This window comes from Sciurus vulgaris, assembly GCF_902686455.1.
Source record: "Sciurus vulgaris genome assembly, chromosome: 11".
Taxonomy (NCBI): Eukaryota; Metazoa; Chordata; class Mammalia; order Rodentia; family Sciuridae; genus Sciurus; species Sciurus vulgaris.
Genome location: NC_136472.1, coordinates 55,250,244 through 55,272,688, shown reverse-complemented (window position 1 = coordinate 55,272,688; position 22,445 = coordinate 55,250,244). Strand labels below are relative to the sequence as shown.

General features: G+C 51.1%; 1 protein-coding gene across 4 annotated transcripts in view; it reads right to left on the bottom strand.

Moving 5' to 3' along the window:
• Positions 1 to 1,137: 1,137 nt before the first annotated feature.
• Positions 1,138 to 22,445, bottom strand: part of USH1C (USH1 protein network component harmonin) — a gene marked incomplete at its 3' end in the record, with an annotated part of 43,592 nt that continues 22,284 nt past the window's right edge. For 2 of the 4 annotated variants that reach the window (XM_079103955.1, XM_079103957.1), the window contains exons 15-20: positions 22,066 to 22,139; positions 8,100 to 8,141; positions 7,576 to 7,629; positions 7,188 to 7,287; positions 4,278 to 4,387; positions 2,932 to 2,991 (exon numbers count right to left, since the gene is read on the bottom strand). In XM_079103955.1, the coding sequence (XP_078960081.1) occupies positions 2,932 to 2,991; positions 4,278 to 4,387; positions 7,188 to 7,287; positions 7,576 to 7,629; positions 8,100 to 8,141; positions 22,066 to 22,139 (440 nt within the window). Of the gene's footprint in view, positions 1,988 to 2,931; positions 2,992 to 4,277; positions 4,388 to 7,187; positions 7,288 to 7,575; positions 7,630 to 8,099; positions 8,142 to 10,679; positions 10,731 to 11,796; positions 11,917 to 14,636; positions 15,120 to 15,656; positions 15,774 to 17,036; positions 17,190 to 22,065; positions 22,140 to 22,445 lie in introns of those variants that run through there. The other 2 variants (XM_079103956.1, XM_079103954.1) reach the window with 2 other exon arrangements.

Below are 22,445 nucleotides of genomic sequence, written 5' to 3'. Positions count from 1 at the left end.
AAGCATCTGAGAGAGCTGGCCCTCCAGGACATCTTACACCAGAACACTTTCCATTTCTAATTCTTAGGGATGTCATGTCTTCTGGCCTTGGATTTCCCTGAGATCCCTAGACTGATACCACCCCCTCTTCTTTGGAGTGAGAATCCCTGGTCCTTGTTACCAAGAGGCCCTGGTCACTGGGTCATCTCTTTCTTGTTGTAGGACCCAGTTCACAGCATTGAATCTGTCTCTTACTCTTGGGTAAGGGCCCAAACCTTGGCCTTTTGTTTGACAACCTTGAATCTGCTGCCCAAATCCATATTCGCTCACATAAGCTGGAAAAGAAGTCTATTTATTTTATTAATGATCTCAGAATAAGATTTGCAGCAACAATCCTAGCAACAATTACAGAAAGAGAGAGAAGAGAAGGATGGTGGAGAGAAGAGACTGAGGAGTTGGGTCCTATTAGGGCCCATGGGAGGCATCCCCAGAGCTGGGAGGCTACAGTTCCAGAGCTGGGGGAGAAAGGAGAACCTAAGGCCTCCTCCAGACCACTCCCTCCCTTCCATGTTGGTTTTTAGGAGAATGTTTCTTGTCCAGATCTAGTTCCAGGCCAAAGGGATTTGGAGTTCCTGGGTGCTAGTGAAAAGTTTGGGAATGTCTTCTGGTACATGCTGCTGCCCTCTCAAGACTGGTTGCTGGGCTTTATGTTCAGGGGGTGAGTCCAGTATTCACTGTCTTCTAGGGATGAATTTGGTTTCTGTCTCTGGATTTCAAAAGAAAGTCCTGTGGGGAAAGAGGAAACAGACTAGGAAGGTGCAGGTCTTATGAGTGACACTCAGCCTAGGGCAAAGCCCCACAACAGGGAATCCCACCCTGACAGCACAAGGCCTTGCCAACCTCTGGAGGCCCCTTTTGGTACAACCCCAGGCAACCACACACCAGCCACAGTCACAGCACACAAAAGGCCAGGAAGAAAGAAGAAGAGACACCAGGGATGGGGGCAGAAGGGACCAAGAGGAAGAGGAGAGGGTCTCTTGCTAAGAGCAAGTGACAGAAAACACAGGCCACTTAGGCTACCCCAGAAGTCATTGTATAGCAGGCCAGCTGTCTTGGGAGCATAAGATCCTAATATTTTGGGACATCTGTCCAGGATTGGGTTGGCCCCAGATTCTGCCAGCTATGGGTTCGTGTCACCTCCAACACCAGCTTCACAGCCACCTGGCCCAGGGTGGGAAACACATTCCAAAGCTGGGATCTACCTTGTGTTCTACAGTTAGAGCCTGGATCAAGGGAGGGAAAGCTGGTCTGAGCAGGACTCAGGCCATTGCAGGGCACAGCAGGACACGAAACTCTAATCCACCAACTCTGGTTCTTTGGACAAGACTTAAAGACCTCTCAACAGCCCTGGCTCTGCCTGAGCAGGGAATGCACTACTTCCATGGGTGGAGCAGGGATTCTGACAGGGCTGCATTTGCAGGTAAGGGAGGAACGTTTGGCAAGGACACCTCTGGGAGGAAATTCAGACTGGATTTCCTGAGATCTCTTCCAGCCCAGCACACCTGGCTCCAGGCACTGTCTGTGCCAGCAGAGAGCTGTGCTTAGTGCTCCGCCCTGCTCATTTGGGTGCTGCTTGGGTCAGGTCACAAGGACTGTGTGCATCAGGATGCCCAGGTCCCACCCCAAAGCTCCAGACCAGGTTCTGCACTCTCCCTTGAGTGGGAGGATCTTGAGTCCCACAGAGTTCCAGAATGACTGACAACAGACCCCAGAGGCACTTCAGGTGTGGTGCCTCTTGTCCCCTCCAGATGCCAGTCCAAAGAACCTGCCGGCAGCGTGGGCAGCACATGGCCACTGCACGCAGCATGGACAGATGGGGCCCTGAGGCCACCTATTCACCGTGGGCTCCAGCTGCAGGAGGAACCCGTGTCTGTACACGGGAGCATGGTCTTCAAGGAGCTTTCGGACTGGCTGGGGGCTCTCTGCTGCAGAGGAGGGAAGAGAAGAGCTACATACACAGAGCAGAGCAGGAAAGAAAAAGAGCTTGGTTACTCCTGGGCACAGCTCTGCCAGACCTCTCCCTCCACCTTGGTCCTGTCTAAGCCCTGGGTTCAAGAATTAGGAGCAGCCAGATCCTGGTTTCTCCAAGATGCTAAGGAGAGTCAGGCTCTGCTGGGAAGTGGGAGGCAGCAGGCAAGGTGATGACAGGCAAGCAGGGTGTGGTTAGGTAGGGGTAGGGTTAGGCGAGGAGGTGAGGACACAGGTGAGAAGCTATGGAGGCAGAGAGGTAAAAATGCATGCAGAGGACAGAGAGGGGGCAGCAGAAGCTCAGAGGCAGGGATAGAGAGAAGCAAGGAGCAAGCAAAGGAGAGGACAAGGGAGAGAGGGAAGAGGGATGATGGGAAAGAGAGGTGGGGAGAGAGTGACAGGAGGGGTGAGGGAGAAGGAGAGACAGAGAAAGACCCACCCAGATGTAGACAGACGCAGGGAATCACGTCAAGGACAGACTGGGTCAAGGCTTCTTTGGAGAGACCACAGGATAGGGACAAAAGCCTGTGGTCTCTGCTGTCTGGAGCATGAGTGAGTTCACTTAGATGTCAGAAAGACCCTCTAGAGAGTGAAGGGGATCTTTATCTGATAATGGTGCTGGGGATAAAGTTCTGAGTGGGGAATGAAAAATCATGAGCTCTAGTCTCACTGTGTACTTTTACTTGGCCTGAGCCCATGAGCCCATGTTTTTTATACATAAAGAATTTGGACCAGGTCGCCTGGGAGGCAGCTCCGACACCACCTGAGGACAGCGACGTAGTTCCAGGGATACTCTAGCCCTGGGATCTCGGACTGATGGCAGATGTGTGTGTGATATTCCTTCTGGCTGGAGAAGGCATCCCAGACTATGGGGAGGAGGAGGAGGAGGAGGAGGCAGGGGCTGGGGCCAGGGCCAGCGCACACTTACAGCTCATCGTCGTACTCCTTAGGGGGACAGACGGCAACAACAAGGTCGATCCAGTCCTGTGGGGAGAAGCCAGGCAGCTGTGGGTATGCTCAGGGGTGGGTGGCACATCTGCCCCAATGTTCTCTTCCCATTCCTGAGCCAGGATCACTAACCAGGCCTTCTTCCCATGAGGAAGTGGGGGTGGGTAGGGCTGGAGGTCCTCCTGTTGGGGTTGGCCCCACTGTGGACTCCCATGCTCTGGAGAAGTTTCCAGGCTCTTAGGCTTTCCAACCATAGAGTGTGCAGGACCCTCAAATAACACTGAGTTCCCAAATGCTCATCTGTGGACCAGGGCCAAGCAGCAACCTCAGAATCACTTGGGGGAATTTTTAAAAAAGTGTAGACTCATGGACTTGGCCCCTGGAGGTCTGGGGTGGGCCTGGGAAAGCATTTCTAATAAGCTCCCTGGACAAATCCGAGGCACAGACCACTGGGGAACATCTGGCCTGGCCTTCTGGTCCTAACTCTGAGTCCCCTCAACCATATCACTGCCATCCTTGGTATGCCCCTCTGTGTCCATCCTGGGCTTGGGTGCATCACTGAGGAGTTCTGGAAATGGCACTGGACCTCCCCAGGGCCTCCCTCCATCCCATTCAGCTCTACTTTCAAGAATCACAGCAACACTTCTACCCTCTCTTCCCTAATACAGCCCTTCAGAAAATCAAAGACAGTCATCATGTTACCCGTGAGTCTTCTCTTCTCCACATCCCTTCATGTGGGTCCCAGGCCCATCTGGTCAGCTTCCTCGGCACTGAACTTAAAACCTCAGGCTCGGCTGCCTGCATACAGTTGCACAGGTTGTGCATTGCACAACGTGAGCTCTCACCACTCACATTATAGTCTGTAGGAGGGTGTCCCCCTCAGATTGTGCATTGCACAGCCTGTGGGAGACCTCCTGTGGTGGTTCTGATCCAGGTGGGTGTCTAATGCACACAGAGCAGGCTACCATCAGCCCCTCCTTCATCCTGGATCCTCTACTGTTAATGCTTTCTTTTGATTTCTTGAATTCCCAGAACCCACTTGATTCCTATTCTTCCACTTAGTGAAGACCTTAGATTTTTTTCTTGAGTGCACTGCTATGGACAGACTTCTGGAGTCTGTGTTTGTACCATTAACTTTTTGGACTCAAGGTCAGGAATTGACATTTACTTTCCTGAGTCCTCTCCTGTTAGATTTAGTCCATTGACTGGATGGGGGTGTGGACCTTGGATACCTGTCCTGGGATGAGGCACCCCAACTGTAAGGCCTGTCTGCCAGGTCAGAGGCAGGCAGCTGAGGGAGCAGGGAGAGCGCTCATTCTTACCCCGCCCTGATTCCAGGCCTTCTGCAGGGTGGCCTCTGCCTCAGCCAAGGTGTAGTCTGTCACGATCTTGCCATTGATCGCCATGATCTCATCTCCTTTCACGATGCCACCTGCAGCAAGATGAAGCTGATTGGCCAACTGAGTTGCATGGGACATGGACTGGGCCAGGCCTGGGCGAAGGGAGTCACTGTGGGGCCACAGAAGAGGCTTGGCCCTGGGACCCAAGAGCTTACATGGACTCAGAAAGCTAGAGAGTCAACAGCGTTCAGATACTTAAAGGCATTTCCTCCCTGACCCAGCCACACAACCTTGCACAGTGGAACTGGGACACCAGTGAGGACTCACTGCTACCTGGCTCCTGCACAGGCGGCGGTTACTGCAGAGCAGACAGACCTGCATTTCCAGCCCGGTTATTAGACACGAGTTGGTTCTATGGGATGTGCCTCCCTGATGCACAGCCATGCTGGTTGGCTTGGGGCCTGAGCCTGCTGCTCTCTTTTCTGGGGCCTCTGTGGATGGTTTCATCAGGAATGCTTTTCCGTCTCTTCCTTCTCTTCTAGGTCTGAGAGGGGATTTCCCTGTCTCCACCCAACTAAAAGTAGTTCTTCCTGTCACCCTCTGGTGGCACCCTGGTCTTTTCCTGCATAGTGCACAATCTGTAGTCATAATCTGCTTCTTCCTTGTTTGCTGATGGTCTCTTCCACCATGCTATCAGCTTTCTGAGGACAGGGCTTATCTTTTTTGGTTGACTATTTTATCTCCAGCACTTCAAGGAGTATCTTGTACAAGTAGGAACTCAATGGATATTTATTGAATAAATGAATGGTGTTAAAAGGTGTTTCTGCATAACCATTTTGTGATTTTATAATTTTGGGAGGAACTGAGTTATAATCTAAACAGACTTACTCACTGGGAGACAGAGCCTTGAATATGCTCCTATGCATTGTGGCTTTCTAAGTGGACAGGTTGTGCATGGTTTCCCCTATGTCGTGAACTTCAGAACCCCTTTTTGAGGAATGTCTCCCAGTCTTGCTGTCCACAGAACATCTCTGGGTTGCACTAAGATCATGCAGAGGGAGGCCTTCAGGGCTTGAAGGCCATAGGAGCATGGTGTGTTACTGAGATGGCAGCTTGAAATAAGCATGCTTCTGGAAACTTCCACCAGCTGCTTGGATGTCCAAAGCAGCATGGGACCAGACTGTAAGACAACAATTTCCCTTGGACCGGGGGACTAGGGTGGGTGACTTCCATGTTTTCATTTTGTACAAATCCAAGATGGCACCTCAGAGGCAATAGGACTTTGTAAATGGGGAGTGACAGGAAGAGCCACCGTCCTATCAGACAGAGATAGGTGGCCTCCCTGGGCCAAGCTTCAGCCTCTTCTTCAACTAGGACAGAAATGAAGACAGAGGAGGCTCCTGCCCAGAGCTGAGATGACCATCAGAGCATGGCTGGGAGAGGCCCAAGGCCACTGAGGCCTGATGGCAGGGCTGGGTTGCACTGTGGGCTCCCTGTGTGCACACTTGCCTCGGTGAACGCAGCAGCCTGGCTGCCACTCACCGGGCGCCTTTCCCTTCAGTCTGTCCCCTGCTTCAGGTCCTCACCTTCTGTCACCTCCATTCTACCCCCTCTAGGTTGTGGGAAGCCTGCCTCCAGCCAGATGCCCCAGAGGGATGCGATCATAGGCTTCTTCATGTTGCTCTGGCCTGGGAAGGGGGCTGGGGCTGTCTTCTGAGGAGTACCCTGTCCTCCCAAAGCACCTGGGGACACTGAAAAGCCTCTCTGACAAGGCCTAAGAAGTCACCAATTGTGAAGTTTTGGACGCTGTCTGTCAGGCAAAAGGGTAGATCCTGTGAAGCAAGAGACTGAGCGGGGGGTCCACAGAGGCCTCCCTCCTCAGTAGATGGTGTTTTCATTGAAAAGAGAACAAAGGCAAAGGAAGCCTGTGCCTCGAGAGAGATGCGGGTTATGGGGCCCTCTGGCCCTCTGGGAGCAGGCGAGGCTGTGGAAACCTGCAGCAGAGGCGGCACTTTCACTGGCAGGAAAACCAAATGGCCAGGTGCCTAGACTCAAGTCCTACCTCCCGCTTTGACCTGCTCTGTGTCCTGGAAGAAGTACTTGGACCTCTCTGTGCCTCAGTTTCCTAAGCCGCAAAATGAGAGTAATAACAGCATCTGCTTTGGGGGTGGTGTGAGGATTAAATGGATTAGTCTAAGTGAAAAACTCAGACGTGGGCCTGGGTGCCCGTCACGTACGCCGGCACATGGTTAGACTGTTGTCACTGAAGGACAGGTTAGGTTTGGATGGTCTTTCTCCCATTTCCCTCGTGCAGTTCCCTCCTGCTGGGAAGCCCTCTTCACAGACTGGCATCAACTCACCTTTCAGGGTTCAGTTCACGACTGCCCTTCAAGGGAACCTTCCCAGTGCCCTGCCCCCGCCCTGTGGGTTAGGGGCCCTTCAGGGTCCCACAACCTCCCAGACCCTCAGTTTCCTGCTGGCCCTTAGCCGACAGCACTGTTATCCTATACGGTGATTCTGAGCGTATTTTGCCATTAGCTTGGAAGGCAGGCTGGCACAGATCTTGGCACCATGGCAGGCCCTCGGGACACATGAGATTGCGTAGATGGCTGCCTGGATAGACCTGGCAATCTTGAATGCATGAGATTTCTATAAGCATTTCTCTGTTTTAGTTGTTGATGGACCTTTATTTTATTCATTTGTTTGTCTGTGGTGCTGAGAATCGAACCCAGTGCCTCACACATGCTAGGCAAGCGCTCTACCACTGAGCCACAATCTCAGCCCCCAGACATGGTAATCTTGAGAACTGTCAGCCCACCCCAAGCAGGGAACTGTTTCTTTCCTGGGGGCCTTGTGTAGAGCCAAAGAGGGGTGTGTGTGGTCCCCACTCACCATGTCGCTCAGCAGCTCCACCCTCATACACAGCCGAGACGACCACCTTCCCGATTGGGGAGTCCACACCACCTTCCAGGGCCAGGTCTAAGGATCCCTCCTGGTTAGAGGAAAACAGACCTGAGGAGGCCACGCAGACAGCAGCCTGTGGGCACCTGGGCCCTGAGGAGCCTCTTAACAGGGCCTTAAAAGCAGGAGAAGGCATGGGGCCAATGGCAGTACCGTGGGGGAGAACGTGGGCTTGGGGCCACCACAGAGGGAAGCAACAGTGGGGACTTGAGATGTCACCTAGGAGTCACCTTGGGAGTAGCAGAAGCAGGGAACCAAGCGGGCAGGAGCAGGGCAGAGAAGGATGGTAGCTGCCTGTCTCCTTCATGTGCCCACATACCTTCTTGATGCGCAAGAGCCGGACATCCTTCCCCATGATCTGCTCTGGGGTGAACTAGAGGGAAAAGACAGGGGAGTTTTGACTCTGCCAAAAGGTGTGTGGGAAGCAGGATGCCTGGGGGACCCTGGGCCCCACTGAGCACACTGTAAAGGGACTTTCCTTATTGGTCTTCAACTGGGGGTCCCAGGCCTTTGAGGGATGGTGGACACACCACACACTCAGCCATACAAGTCCCAGATCCATTCTTCCAGGATGATCTTGAGGACTGGCAAGAGCAGGCCTTGTAAATATGCCAGAGGCTGGTGCATAGTAGTGCTCAACAAGTGTCACTGACCCCACTATGCACACACACATCCCATACTGAAAGAAGCCCTTACAGGAAAGAGCAGCTGGGGCATCCCTCGGGGCACTCACTACTCCACCACATCCTTGGGATCCCTGAGCCCCAAAACAATCATCAAACACCCTGGAATTCTCTTCCCTTACTGGAACTGCTCCCTCAAGGAAGGAGGACTACGCCTTACCATGGAGTAGGGGTCGAAGCCTTCCTCATATTTCCGGAAATCCTGGAAGCAAAGGGAGGGCTTTAGGTCAACAGAGAAGAGGCCCTGGTGGGTTACTGCAGAAACAAGCTCAGGATAGAGCAGGAAGAGGGTGAATGGGTACAAATCCAAGGGTCAGAAGTGGGGAGAGGGTAGGAGCAGGTGTGGCCAGCACAGGTATACAGAGAGAAGGCTAGCACAGAGGCATGCTCAGGGGCAGGAGGAAGCTGCAGGAAGCGTTTGGAGGAGTGCGGCCCTGTCCCTGTACTGTCTAGAGGTTGGGCACTTATGGCTGCAGGATACTGCTGATGTTTGGACACCTGGGCAGCTGTGCCTGTCCTGCTGAGAGTCTCACCTTTGGTCTCAGATCTTTAAGGTCCTATCTCATCCCTTCCAAGTCCCCACTTGGGGGTATGCCCAGGTCCTGGTGGATGAGGACAGGTGCTTCTCCACCCAGTGCACTAATCCCATGGAAGGGCCAGTTCTGTGCAAGAAGCTGCTCTGTCCAGGAAAGGTCAGCCACAAGGTGACTGAGGGAAGCCAAGGGGAAGAAGGTAGTGGTAGTGAGACTGTGCCAGCCTTGTGCCTGGCACTGTTCTTACCTGATCTAGGAGGCAAGAGGCCCCAGGTTGGCCCTTTAGCCAGGGGAGGAGGGAAGACACACAGCTCTGGGGCCCTGGCTCAATGGGGTTGCTGTGGGGACACTTGTCCCCAAGACTTAGAAACAAGGTGATGGGAGGAAAGGGGCAGAGCCAGAACACATGGCTTCCTCACACAGCGAGTACAGCCTGGGGCATCGCGGGGCAGAAAGATGAAGAACGGCAAGGTCCAGACTGGAGCCAAGGAAAGCCCTGTACAGGTGCCGCCCCAGGTCACCTGACTGAGCAGAACCACCCTGGCTCACACCAAACGTCCTCTGGGGCCTGTGGGCAGAGCTTTGGCGGGTGAGTGGGGCAAGGATCTCCCCATTTCCCACCCGTATGCAGCAACCAAGATGAGGGCCAAAAATATCAGCAGATGGATCCTCAGATATCTGCCTGCCACCTCTCCTCACTAGCCTTCATTTCCCAGGCTCAACTCCAAAGATGTCTTGAACCAAGCCCAGCTCAGAGGCCACATCCAGGTTGACCTGTGGCTGTTGGAACAAGAGAAAGGGGAAGGGAAGCAGCAAGTCCACGCATGAGAAGGCTTATTCGGACCCGTGCCCATGCTTTTTTACTGAGACGGGGCTGCCTACTTCTGGTGGTTCCTTCTGGGAAGCTGGGAAGTGGTGGTCAGGGCTTTTTCTCTCTGTGACCCCGAGAACCTATCCCAGAGATGGGCCAGAAGGCATGTCTTGAGTGAATTTAGAGGCACATAAGTCATTGCGGTTGGTTGGCCCTTAATGAGGTCGCTCAAACCATCATTCAACAGATGGGGAAACTGAGGCCCTGAGAGGTGACATTTATGCTTAAGGTCACCTAGTTAGTAGGCAGGGGAACAAGGGTTTGTTTCAAGCTTGGGGTCTCAGTCTAGGAGGCTGTTTCTGTCCTAAACACCAGGACCTCCAAGGCCTCTTTTGCCATGGCATTGCTTTGAGAGGCAGAGTAACCCAGCATTTAAGAGCAGACCCCAGAGCTCGACCTCCTGCCTTCCAGTCCAGGGTCAGAGACTGGCTGTGTCATCATGGACACATTTCCAAGTCCCTCTGCTCCTCACCTATAACATGAAGACTGCAATAGCCACTACGTCCAGTGTTGTTGTAAAGATTGAATGAGTTAATATACATAATGTACTTAGCAGCAGCGCTTGGCACGGCATGCCTTCCAGGTATTTACTGTTGCCTGTCATTCCCTGGTCCTGGGCTCAAACAGCCGCTTTTGCAGACACCCCCATTTTGCTCCATGCCTGACATCAAAACAGCCTGTGAGTGGGAGGCTGGAGAAGCCAGGGCTGCCTGCCAGATCTCCTCTATCTTGGGGTCTCTTTCACTGGGGGTGGAACAGCCAATCCAATGGTTGGCTCGGGATATACCCCCAGGAGGTGGGACGGCTAGGGGACTGCCTGCCTGACACTACTCAGAGCCCAGCAAGGACTTGCATGTCCCTGTGCAGATGGAGAGCTGAGATGTCAGTTCCTCTTGTGACTGGTTCAGTGTCAGGCAGGGTTTGGTGAGGCTGTGACCATCCTAGAGGGAACAAGACAGAGGAGGGTGCAGACACCTCAGGTAGCCCGTTTCTTCTCTCCTAGGGCTGGAGCAAGGGCCCCTCCTGGCCTCTGTGATCCTCTAAGGGCTTGCTCTGCCCTGCTCCTCTTTGAACAAGCAGCAGCAGAAGAGGTAGCACCTAGGGATCCCGGGGCCGTTTTCAGCTTGCACACAGCTCTAACATGCTTGGAACCCCATCTGATATGAAAGCCTCCCTGACTTCAACCACAGGCAAGGGGACACCGCTCTGACCCAAGGATCCCCGGCAGATGGCAGTTGAGGTTGCCTCAGAACCAAATAGCACTCCCAGGGAGAAAGAGTCAGACACAGAGTAGGAGGGATGGGTGGTGGGGAGGACCACAGGTATCCTTTTTTACTTGTCTGAATGTTGTCTGATAAACCACCATCCTCTTCAACATTTCCTGCGGCTGCCAGGATAAAAAACAAAACAAAACAAAACAAAAAGTTCCCCACCAAATGTTACTGATAGGTCTCGTCTGCCCCCTGGTGCCAAGCCCTGGGGCTGCCAGCCTGGGGCTGCCCGGCTAATACTCTTCCCCAAACAGACACAGTCTGACTTTGGGATGTACCTGATGCCCCCCACCCAATGTAGCAGCTGCTCAGTTGCAAACAAGCAGACACCACACCTGTCACTAATCGAAGATGGTGACATGGACTCATCAGCAGGCCATCCCAGCAGTGTGACCTTTGCTCTTTGGGGGAGCTGATGGGACAGCTAAATCTCAAAATAAGTGTCTGAGTTGTCCTGCCCTGACATTTGGATAGGGTTTCCTTGAAAGGGGAATAAAAATTCTGGTGTAGCTCTGTTCCCACTGTGGATGGAGGGCCAGTCAGTGGCTGCACCTCTGGAGGGTGCACATGAGCCCCAGCTCCCTCAGACTTTGGGCAATGGGGTGGGCTGATCCTCCTACTTTCCCTGGGCCATACTCTAGACTCCCTCTCAGTCCTAGTAGGAATGAGAAGTGAAATGGAGACAGGGAGTGAGTCTGCTTCAGCCAGTTCCCCACCTCAGGGTGCTCCAGGCCTTGGGACAGAGGCCAGGAAGACTGAATTCTTTGTAGGTTTTGGCAAGATGGGTAAGAGCATGACTCTGGAGTAGGTAGATCTAGGCTCTGCTTTGGGCAGCCACCTTAACCTCTCTAAGCCTCAGTTTGCTCAAGGATTAAAGAGGGGACTATCAGAGCCATCTCACCGATTTGTTGTGAGGATTAAATGAGCCCATGCAGAGCGTGGCACATGGAGGGCTCCAACAGCCTCAGTTATTAACAGGCAGGGTGGTCAAGCAGGGAACAGGAATTCCACTGAGCAGGCCACCCATGCAGACTCACCTCCTGGCCAATGTGAAGGTTTAGGATGTCACTTAATCCTAGTTTGTGTAGTTCCTCACACTTCCTCCAGGGGCAGCAGAACCCAGGGGACACAGCCCTGGTTTTTTCTTCTACAAATATCCTGGAGGGGACCCGGGGGGCTTACCAGGACCTCGGATTTCACAGCTGGCCTGTAGATAAAGTTGGACTCCTGGTGGACCATGACAGGTTTGGAGATGGTGGACACGCCAGGGCCTCGTGGAGGCTGTGGGCTTGGGCAAAATGTCTACAAGGGTTAGTTTAACAGAGACCCATGTGAGGTCATGGCGCGGGTGGTAAAGGTTGGCATGGCACTTCTGCACACATGCGAATCCACTCCCATGAACATGCTGAGTCAGCCTGGTCCATTCACCATGCTGAAGGTGCCAGAGGGTGATCTTCAGCACAAAGTGGAGAAGTCCATTGACCACAGCATGGTGAGAGGCCACAGCAACTACTGGGAGTTAAAGGAATCAGCCACTTGAGCCAGAACCTGGTTTCAGGCAGCAGCACCCCCTGTCACTCAGAGGCTCTTTCTTGGTATTCATGGGGACCATCCAGCCTTCCCTCCTTTAAGGGCTATCTCTTCTGGTCACAGTTGAGTCCCTGGACCTCAGCATGAGCCATAGAGCATGCAGAGGTCATGGGTAAGGACTAATAAGAGTGGCAACCAGGGAATGCTTTGTCCTAAACCACTCAAACATCTTGGGCAAGATGTATCTGATCAGGTCAGAACCCTTCAACTGGTCCTTTGTTGACTTTTCTGCCTTCCCATCCATCCTCACCCCTCACTCCTTCCCAGCCTCCTTACTCTACCTGATTTTTAGCCTCAAATGCCAGGCTCTCCTGGTTCCAGGCCTTTGCATATGCTCTTTCCTACTGCTTTGTCTGCCCAGATCTTAGCTCTTACATCACTGGCTTCCCAAAGCCTTTCTTTTGATAGTTTCCTCTCATCCCCACACCTGTGCATCCACCTCTCAACCCTGGAGTGTCCTACTTGCCTGCATGTCTGTCTTTCCTAACCAACCATTTCAGACAGGGACTGTGGCTCCCTGTTAGTGGCAGTTCACAGTGCCTGGCACAGAGTCTTGTGTACAGTGGGTGCTCAGTAAATGTGTGTTGACTGAACAAATGACTCAGTGGTGTGGTGGGCATGCCAGGCAGTGCCTGGGGTGGGTCGGGTCCTGAAAACCTTCCTCTGGCAGGAGCTGACATGCAGACATGCGTGTTGGTCTGAAGCAGGTGGTCATTTCCACTACCTGAGGCCTGTGGTAGCCAGGCTGGCTCTACAGATGGTCATTGCCCACACTTTCTGCTGCAGCAATGATGGCACATGCCAAGGGAATACAGGGAGGAGACTGGGCAGGACAAGTGGCATGAGGGCCAGAGTGCTGACGGGCAGGATGAAGCCAAACAGCAAACAGCAGCCCCCGGCCTCCAAGTCAGGGACAGTTACTTAAAATGTAAATGGTCCAGCTCTTCAGAGGCTCCTTATGGAGGACCTTTTAACCTGCCCTGTGCGCTATTAGATTTACAGTGGGAACTTTGAATTCCTTGAAGAATCAGGGGAAGTGACCCTGTCTTGACTCTTGACTCTGCTTTCAAGTTTGCTGAGGTGACTCCATCCCATGTTTGCAGCTTCACCCAAATGTACCTGTACTCCAAACTGTTAATAACATAGTTAATGTCTACTGAACACCTACTATGTGCCCGTCACTCTTCTAAGTGTTAGCTTAGAATGTGTTCATGTATTCTAATGGATGCCATTAGCATTCCTATTTTATAGACAAGGATGCAAGAGTAATATGTGCCCCAAATCATCCAACCATGACTGTCTGACTCCTTGCTGGTCCTCCTTGCCATCCTTATGTTCCCTTCTCCTGCCATTCCCTTCTTCCCACCCACCATGTAGTGCTGTCCCTCAAGGCTCAGCTCATGAGTACTGGACAATGCAGGGGTTTCTTTAACCTTCCATTAGAATAAACAAAGATACTTGTCAGTATCTGGCACTTCCTTCAATCCCACCTTCCTTCCTCCAAGCTCTCCTGAGTGCTCTGAGTTGCTTATTCTGTTCTTCATCAGGAACTCAAATGAGAGGTTTAATAATAACCACTGGTGAGTTGCTGCAGAGGTTGTCCCCCCACCAGTCAATCCCAGCTGCCTTAGCTAGACTTGAGCCATCCCATGATGACAGGAGCAAGGGATCAAAGCTCTGTGTCTTCCTCAGGGATTGCCTCTTCCAAAATAGTCTTTGGATAAAGAGCAATTAATATGAAACATATCTTTCTGAAAAGATCACTGTTCAATCTCCTGATGTCCAAGAAAAACATCCCTGTTCTTTTAATAGTAAGTCTGGCAATTTCTAGGAACTCTCTCATCTTCATTTTTCCTTTAACTGGATGTTGGCCAGACATCTCTGAGTTTACACTTCAAGCCAGTGCAGTTGGCTAGTGCCATGGAAAATGGAACTGTAATGTCCTAATACTGCACTGGACAGAGCATCTCTTCATTTCCAGAGACTAATACCTCTTTCTGGCACCCCCACTATCACCACCCCTGCTTTTTTCTGGGGAGTCATTTCACATGTTCAGGGCTTCCTGGGATAAAGTCAAGAAATGACCAGATGTGGCACAGAGCTAGCTATTCATTGACATCTCCTTGCCCTCACTAGCCAAGAGTTCAGAGAGAGCAATGAACATTAAATGCAAATCCCAAGAGACACAGCAATCCACCATGCAACAGAGCATCTCAAAATCAGCAGAATCCATACACTGGCAGGAGGTCCACACATGCAGGATGTCCGCACATGCAGGGCATCCACACACAGCTTGGGGGGTCCTTTCTGGAAAGCAGGGGGAGATGCTGTTTTGTCCTGTCTCCACTCACAGGAGCAGTGGAGAAGGTGGGAAACAGCAGCCCTCCCACTGTTTCTGCTTCCAAGCATAGCATGCAGAATAGGGGTAGTACCTTTGGGGTGGGTGGGAAGATCCGTTCAGGGGTAGGGGAGTTGGTGGGCTTTCCACTGTAGTTCTTTGCCTCCCACTCCTCCACTGGAGTGCCTGTGTCCCCAGCGCGGAAGGGGTGGTTGCCCAGTGCCTCTTCCAGTGCCGAGGGCAGTGGGCGGGTAGGAGTGAGGTCTTGGGTGGGAATGGATGGAGGGGGAGGGATGGGAATGGGAGGTGGAGTGCGCTGCACCCAGGGTGAGGACGAGGCACTCATGTGGCCTGATGAGGGAAGCACAGGGGGTGCAGGGACCTTCGAAGGTGGGTTGGGGGGTGGAGGGTGGGGCATCACGGGTAAGGCAGAGGGGGTCTTGGGGGGATAGTAGAACATGTCCAAGGGGATGTCATCGAGGTCAGTGGTGTGGAGGTGCAGTCCACCTGCGAAGCGTCTCAAAGGTGGGGCCAGGGGAGACACAGAAGGCGGGGGAGGCGGGGGCCCTGTGGTCATCTGGGGGTTGCAAGGAGGTTATAATTGTCCACACTGACAGTGCTCCACTTCACAATACAACGAGTACAATGCTGTTCTAATGTGTTTCTCTTGCTGTTAGGGATGCCCCCCCTCCAACCAGAACCAAGGGGTGCCACTTCTCTGCTACCTGGCTGCCCAGCTGAGCCCACAGGCTGGTTGGGAGTGCCTGAATGCATGAGAGGCACACATTTTGCCATTAGGGTGTAAGTAAGGTGACCAGATAGTTTATTCTCTAAACTGAAAATACACTTGAACATATAAGGGGCACTCCCAGTAATTATGGCAGTACAACAGGCCCAGCTGGGACCATCTCAGACCAACTGGGACTTAGAGCTCACTCTGGAGACAAGCAGAAGATGAAGGGGAAGGAGGCTGGTAGGGGCTGGCACTGGGCAGTGGAATGGGCACCAGTGTGGCTGGTAACACTTGTGAATGGTCACCACGCCTCCTGCTGTCCCCAGGGTAGGTCTTGCTGAAGGTAACAAGAGGGCTCAGTGGAAATCAGGGCTCTGTTACCTCTGAAATCTCATTATCGGCAGAGGAAATCTGCTCAAGGCGCGTCTGACACAGCCTTTCCACCCAATACTGAATCTTTTCTGATTCCTCAAGGTCTTCCCGCTCTGTCTCAGACACCTGGGACCCAGGACCGGTGCCAGAAGGAGAGGACAAAAGGCACAAGTGAATCACGTGGGCAATAATAGCATACATGCACTTCTTGAAAAGCCCCAGAATACTGGCAGAGTGTCACCTGCCTGGAAAAAGACTCAGCTTGTTCCACCTGGTCCCCAAAGAGGTGGAAACAACGGGGAGGAAGGTGCTCGGATGTCAGGTTGACCTAACAGCAACCACAGGCAAAGTCACAAGAGGGGCTCATGTATTGCATGGGATTAGCTGAACCCCAGGATCTCCAGGAACCCTGAGACTCCTGATGCTCCAAGAACATCCCTTTTGTAACCTCCATGCACATTCCAAGAGTCTAACTTTACTCTTTGTTCCCCCCTCCAGGCTGTCTTGTCCTTTGAGCACAAGTTTAATCTTATTTTTAATTTTGTAGCTAATTTATGCCAAATGCCAGATCTAATGCACTTCACATTTTCCAGAACTTCTCTGGTTTTATAATCTAATCAGTTTGGCATTCTGACTCATGGAAGCATTAAAGAGAAGCAGAAAGAACAATATACACTGTAGCTAGGAGGTTAAGCTAATCATTGCACCTAAATAGGAGCTGCTCATGCTATACCACTGCTTTTGACATGTCTGACAGGGGACAGCCTTGGATACCTTCCTAAATTAAAGAGGTCTAGCCTCAGACACACCTTACATTGATGGGAGCAACCTTAGATTCATAGCCTGATTAATTGGGGATATCCTCAGACTTACTATCTGCACAAATCTGGGTAGGCAATTAGATGAACAGACCTTTGGACAGATGAATTGAAGACTATATATATAGATACACAAATTAAGCAGAGGGTTTAGCCTCAGACTCAGACCCTAAGCAGAGAGCCTAGCTTCACTGTCACACCTAAGATGGAGAAGTCTAGCCTTAGACTCATACTCTGGTGGGATAGAGTACAGGGGACAGACTCAAACCTCTAGTGGGTGTATTAATGACTAGCCTGAGGCTTATAATCTGGGCAGAGAAGTTAGCCTCAGACCCATACCCTGAGCCAGGAGGCTAGTATCAATCTCAAACATACACCTAACCCAGAAGTTAGTCTCAGACAATGTTAAGAAGGTGGGATGGTCTCATTCTCCAGGCTGGGGAGAGAGGAAGGTCTCATCATTGGACTCCGTTTGGGCGGGAACAAGTGCAGCTGGCTCCCTGATAACACAATGGGGGGATAACCACACTATCCCAGGGATGCTTGCCTGGCCTATGAGCAGGACACATACCTCCTGGGCCAGTCGGTTGATCTTTAGTTGCTTTTCCTTCTCCAGCATCTCCTCTTTCTCTTTGTAAAGCTTTTGTTCAAACTCCAGTTCCTTCTTGTTCTTTCTCAACTCCTGCAGGCTGTCATACTTGGCTTTCTTCTTATCTTTTCCTTTCTGAGCAGATGTGTCATTGTATGGCAAGGGTTACAAGGTAGTGTTGACCCCAGCACAGCATAGCAAACAGGGCATTCAGTCCTCAGACCATACTGGGCAATCCCCCTTGCCCTCTGCCATAGTGAACCCACCCCAGCTCTGCCCCACTGCACTGGGCATCAGACCTCAGGTTTAGGACATGAAAACTATTCCTGCCCATTTCAGAATGGAAGACACATTCCTTTGCCAGTCAGAAGAACTGATTTATCAGTTCACTAACTAGTTGTATGACCTTGGCTGAGTTCCTTAACCTCTCTGTCTTTGATTCGCCTTGACTAAAGTGGGGGAAATACCTGCCCCACAGGCTTTCATTTAGTGCCAGTGAAATAACAACTTTGAAAAGGCTTTGTAAACTTCAAAGTACTGTCTAAATAAAAGGCATTGTATTTATTTCTTAGCATTCAGACACATGCCTTCCCCAGCATCTGAGAAGAAACGTAGATCATGTTCAGATGCTAAAGATGCATCCTGGGAGATTCTAGAGAAAATCCTGGAGAGCTGACAAATCTGCAGGGATCCTCCATCCTGAACTGGAGGGTGGGAGCAGACTTAGATCTGGGGCCCAGAGCCAGGGATACTGGATTTTGTCCTCATGTGTAAGTTCTAGACTTTTCCATCCTAGAGAGGTCAAATATAGGGTTCCCTCTGAACTGGGTACTTTGGCCTAGGATTAACTGGGAGCCACAGGACTAGGCGGTGCAGGTGGAGAGGAGGGTCTAACTGCTTAACTGTGTTCACAGTGTTGGTGAGGATTTGGGGAGAGAGACAAAGGGCAAACAGACCCTTTTCTATTGGACTACAGAACCTGTTCTCCTGGCTGCTTTTCCCATTGGGTTGCAGGGAAGCAAAAGGGTAAGAAAGGAAGAGAATGAATATTTATGGACTGGCATGTGCCAAGGGATTTACACCGTCTATTTCCTCTGTAGGTTTTGTCCCATTCTCTTGATGAAGGCTCTAAGAGGTGAAGTTCCTTGCCTGATATCAGACATCTACTAAGTGATGGTGCCAGGATTTGGATCAGTTTTTCTACTGTGCCCTGATGAGCCAGGAACAAGGAGCCACAGCAGGAGGGAGGTTGAGCTCCCATCACGTACAACATGGAGGACAGGAGATGCAGAGAAAGCCAACATTCTGGGCAATTTATCGAACAAGATGGAAATCCTCTATTCACTGAGCTCGACCCCACCTTTAAAAAGTGTTCCTGGGGCTGCTCTTGTATTTCTTGAATCACCTTAATATCTGAGGGCAGGAATGAGGAATTGAGTTCCTCAGCAATGGATATACAGCTTTCATCCACAGCTGGAGGGATGGTGGGTCATTATGGATCTCTGCAGGCTTATCCTACTCCCCTCCCTACTGAAAAGATAACTCTCACCTCCATGTACAGCCAATATTCTTTGTAAGTGGTTACCTCTGGGACCCACCTCCAGAGCAGTCTATGAGCCTCTTGATAAAATGTTTCTTCCTGCTTCCAAGTCCTCCTTGCCTACCCTGTTCACTAAAGTCCTGGCACAGTTGAGAGCTGAATCCCTACCACCATGCTGTAGGTTTAGACAGCAATTCTCCAAGAGGATCCAGAAACATGCTGCCTAATGACAGTTTGTTAGAATAAGGGTATGGCCTCTCACGGGAACCACCACAATAGAAATGAACTTCTTATTGATTTGAAAAAAGACCCACAAATGCTAAGATTGCAGAGCCAGGGTTTCTGAGTGGGACAGGGCTGACGGTAAAGTTTCTATCCTATCCCCAGTAAAGTAGCTTAGAGATGCAGAAGGGCACGTCTCCCCATAGCTTTGCCTATGGATCTCCCGCCAGCTCCCCTTTTCCCCACCCAGGTAACTTAGCTGTGTGTGAATCTGTCTCTTCTGCCAGACTGAGGGCTCTTGAGAGTAAGGCTGCTCTGCATGACTTACTCAAGCAGTTCTGTGACAGGTCTTAGTCAGAACCATGAATCCTTCAGGTCCCAGCATAGACTTTGTGGGGCTACAGGCTGGAGGCCCTGAGCCCCAGAGGGTCTTAATGCCAGGGCAGAAATAGAAGTCAACAAATTTTTCTCTTTTCTGATAGGGGGATTTTGTGTATTATTGATCATGGCCATGGATGTCCCTTGTATTACCTGGGGACCTGGTGTTCCAGCTGCTGAGAGACAAAGCATCTCCCATGGCTATAAATGAAATGAGGATGGATTTTCAGAGAAGGATGAGGGACACGACTATGATGTCCTTTTAGCTGTCAGCTAAAGTCATGGCAAATATTCCTTTCATTCCAGGCTGAGAGGAGAGGCAGATGGGGTGATGTGCTCTTGCTTCTACCTAGGAGCAACTATTCTCCTTTGGAAATAAAAATGAAAACCAAAATGCCAGCTGTTTCTGAAATGGTAGAACTAATAAATAGGGGGAAACCAGCCCTACCTCTTTACCAATGGCAAATTGCAAGTGACCTGGTTTATGATGGGTGTGTGTAAGAGATTGCAACTCTTCCACATTTCATAGTTATTAGTGCCTGGAGAAGATTTGACCTGTCTCCTTTTATTATTTTTTCCCAGTAAAATTCCATGTGTGTCTGTGTGTGTATGTGCGTGTGTGTGTGTGTGTGTGTGTGTGTGTGTGTGTGTGTGTGTGTGTGTTTTGCCCTCTCTAGTTGAGTTCTAATAGAGAAAGTATGGAGAGAAGAATTAGAAGAATTAGAAATCTAAGCCATGGAGTCAGCTTGCAAAATAAAGAAGATAGTTTTATGAGACCAAGGGCTTTCTGAGACTATGATAGTACGGGAAAACATTCCAGGGAACTCTATTCAAAGTCACTCATTCTTATATACAAATCATGATCTGGGCTCCTGGGTAAAGATATCATCTGAGTCAGCCAGAATATTGCTATCTGTTATTTTAATGGGAATGGGCTGGAGAAAGGGCGGAAGGGGTAGATTTTCCTGGCATATCTGATATGCCCATATTACGGGAAGGGAGAAGTTGCAGATCATCAGTCACCAGCTGCCAGTGTTTTGGTTTCTGGGGTACCTTCTTGCCAGAGAGAGCTGGTTGAGTGATAACATCCAATTTAGCTTACTCAGATTTATGTTAATAGGCTGATTTCCAAATACCAAGACATCTTGAATGTCCAATTTTCAGATATTAACAGTGGCATTTTCATAATCAAATGCCAAAGTGATTTAGAAAGACAAAGGACAGAAGAGTTTTATGGGGCCTGGAGATCCTATGATAAGATTTAGACAGAAAATTAACAGCCCCAGAGATTGGGGGAAAAAATGTATAATCCTGGGCAAATGCAGTTAGTTCCAGGAGAGATTGTGATTGGTGCAGTTTCCTGTCCAACCTGAGGCCACATGGGCAGCCAGTCTGAATCTAGAAAAGTGCCTCTGTGTACACCCACACTGGCATTTCACTCTGACCCCAGGCTTCTGGTCATGCCCTTTGGCTCTATTTGTCAGAACAAAGCAGAAGATTCCTGGTCCTGCTCAGTGCCCAAGGGAGCTGGAGCAGACCCACATGGAGCCTGATGGTCCTTGGCCAGGTCTCGTGCCCCCATGATGCCTCTGCAATGGTTCCTTGCCATTTGGTGTCAGCCTGACAGAGGACAGGGTTAGCCTCCAAGGGAAAGGGCAGATGGCATTGGTCAGAACTAATAGGAAAAGAAAAGTTTGAAAAGTCAAAAATCCACGGCAAACTGAGCAGCAAACTGGCACAGCACCCAGTTCTGTCCTACCTTCCGGATGGTTGGGAATTTGCCATCATACCGGTAAAACCACCCAAAGGCTATAAGAACACAGAGAACAAAATGGTGAGATGTGGTTCGGCTGGGCCAGAGCATCCATGGGCAGCAGGTGAGAGTTGGGTTCCCAAGGAATGCATGGCTGTAGGGGATGAAGAGCAGTGTTGGCAGATCTGACAGCAAAATCACACCCTCTGTCTGTCTCTCCACTTACCTGACCTCACCTGGGACAAAGCAGTCCCAAGACCACCTGCGAAAAGGCCCTCCCCAGAATGCTGGCTTCAGATGTCAGTGCCAGAAAAATCAGCAAGAAAACTCCTTATGGAAGGATGAACTTTTCCAAATCACAGATATCATCTCCAAACAAAACCCCATTGAAAGAGAAAAAACCCTCTCTAACTGATGCCTGCTTCTCCATCCAAGAAACGTCTCGAGACAAAGGAAAGCCTGGGTCTCTGCCTAGAACTGTAGTCAAACAGAACAAAACTGTCTTGTCTCACAGGGGAGGCCAAGTCCTCTGCCCTCAGCATTGCAAGAGAGGCAGTGGCTGGGTCAACTCTGAAAGGCCGGCTCTGGTAGCAATGGGCAGATGTGCCCCCAGAAAAGCAGGTCCCCCATCCAGGCCAGATAAGCAGAGCACAGCCCCTTCTTTCCACAGGCGACAGCATGGCAGGGCAGCCCCCAAACCTGAGCTCTTAGGGGCTGAGACAAAGGCTTAAATAATTGTCCACCCTTAACCCCCTGGAATAGAGCTGGAATAGGCTGTTGAAAGCCCCCTGCTGGACTAAGCACTACCTCCTTAGTTGCTGGATCTGGGAATGGGGAGAGGCCAGAGCAGCAGAGAGGGCACTTGAGCTTGGGTAGTACTTAAACATTTCTACCGGCAGTTCAGTCGCATTGGTGCGTGCCTGCTGATTTATTAGCTTGGCCATGTGTTCTGTCCCAAGGTTTTGCTTGGGCTTAGCTGGGGTATGAAGCGGCTTCATGGACCCCAGTGGTTCTTACCATGTGCCAGCCCCTCAGAGCCAGGTGTCTGCACTGCTTCAGGAGGAGGTGGGCAGAGCAAGCATGACAGCCAGGCCAGGGAGCAAAGCGGGGGCACAAACCTGCTCTCCCTGCTCCTCTGTGCCTCTATCCAGGTCATCTGCGGGCTCCAGCTCAGGGTCCACTCCCTGATCATCTACCCCAGGGAAAAGAGGAGGAAGCTGGTGAACCAAAGGACTCAGGAGACTGAGAGGCCAGTGGGGCTTCCCAGGAGTCTGGGAGCCTGTGAACAGTTTCTTCCAGGGAGCAGTGAGGTTAGGGGAAGGGGCAGGGCTCAGGATGCCAGAGCGAAGGTATTTTGCTCTGGTTGGTGCCTGCGGTACTTTCAACCTCAGTAGCTTTAGTTTTTCTCTCTGTAAAATAGGTGACCAAAAGGGGCCTCTGATCTGAAAAATGGCAGCCTGACAGCCATTTTTCAGGATGCCAGGTTGAAAGTTGGGAA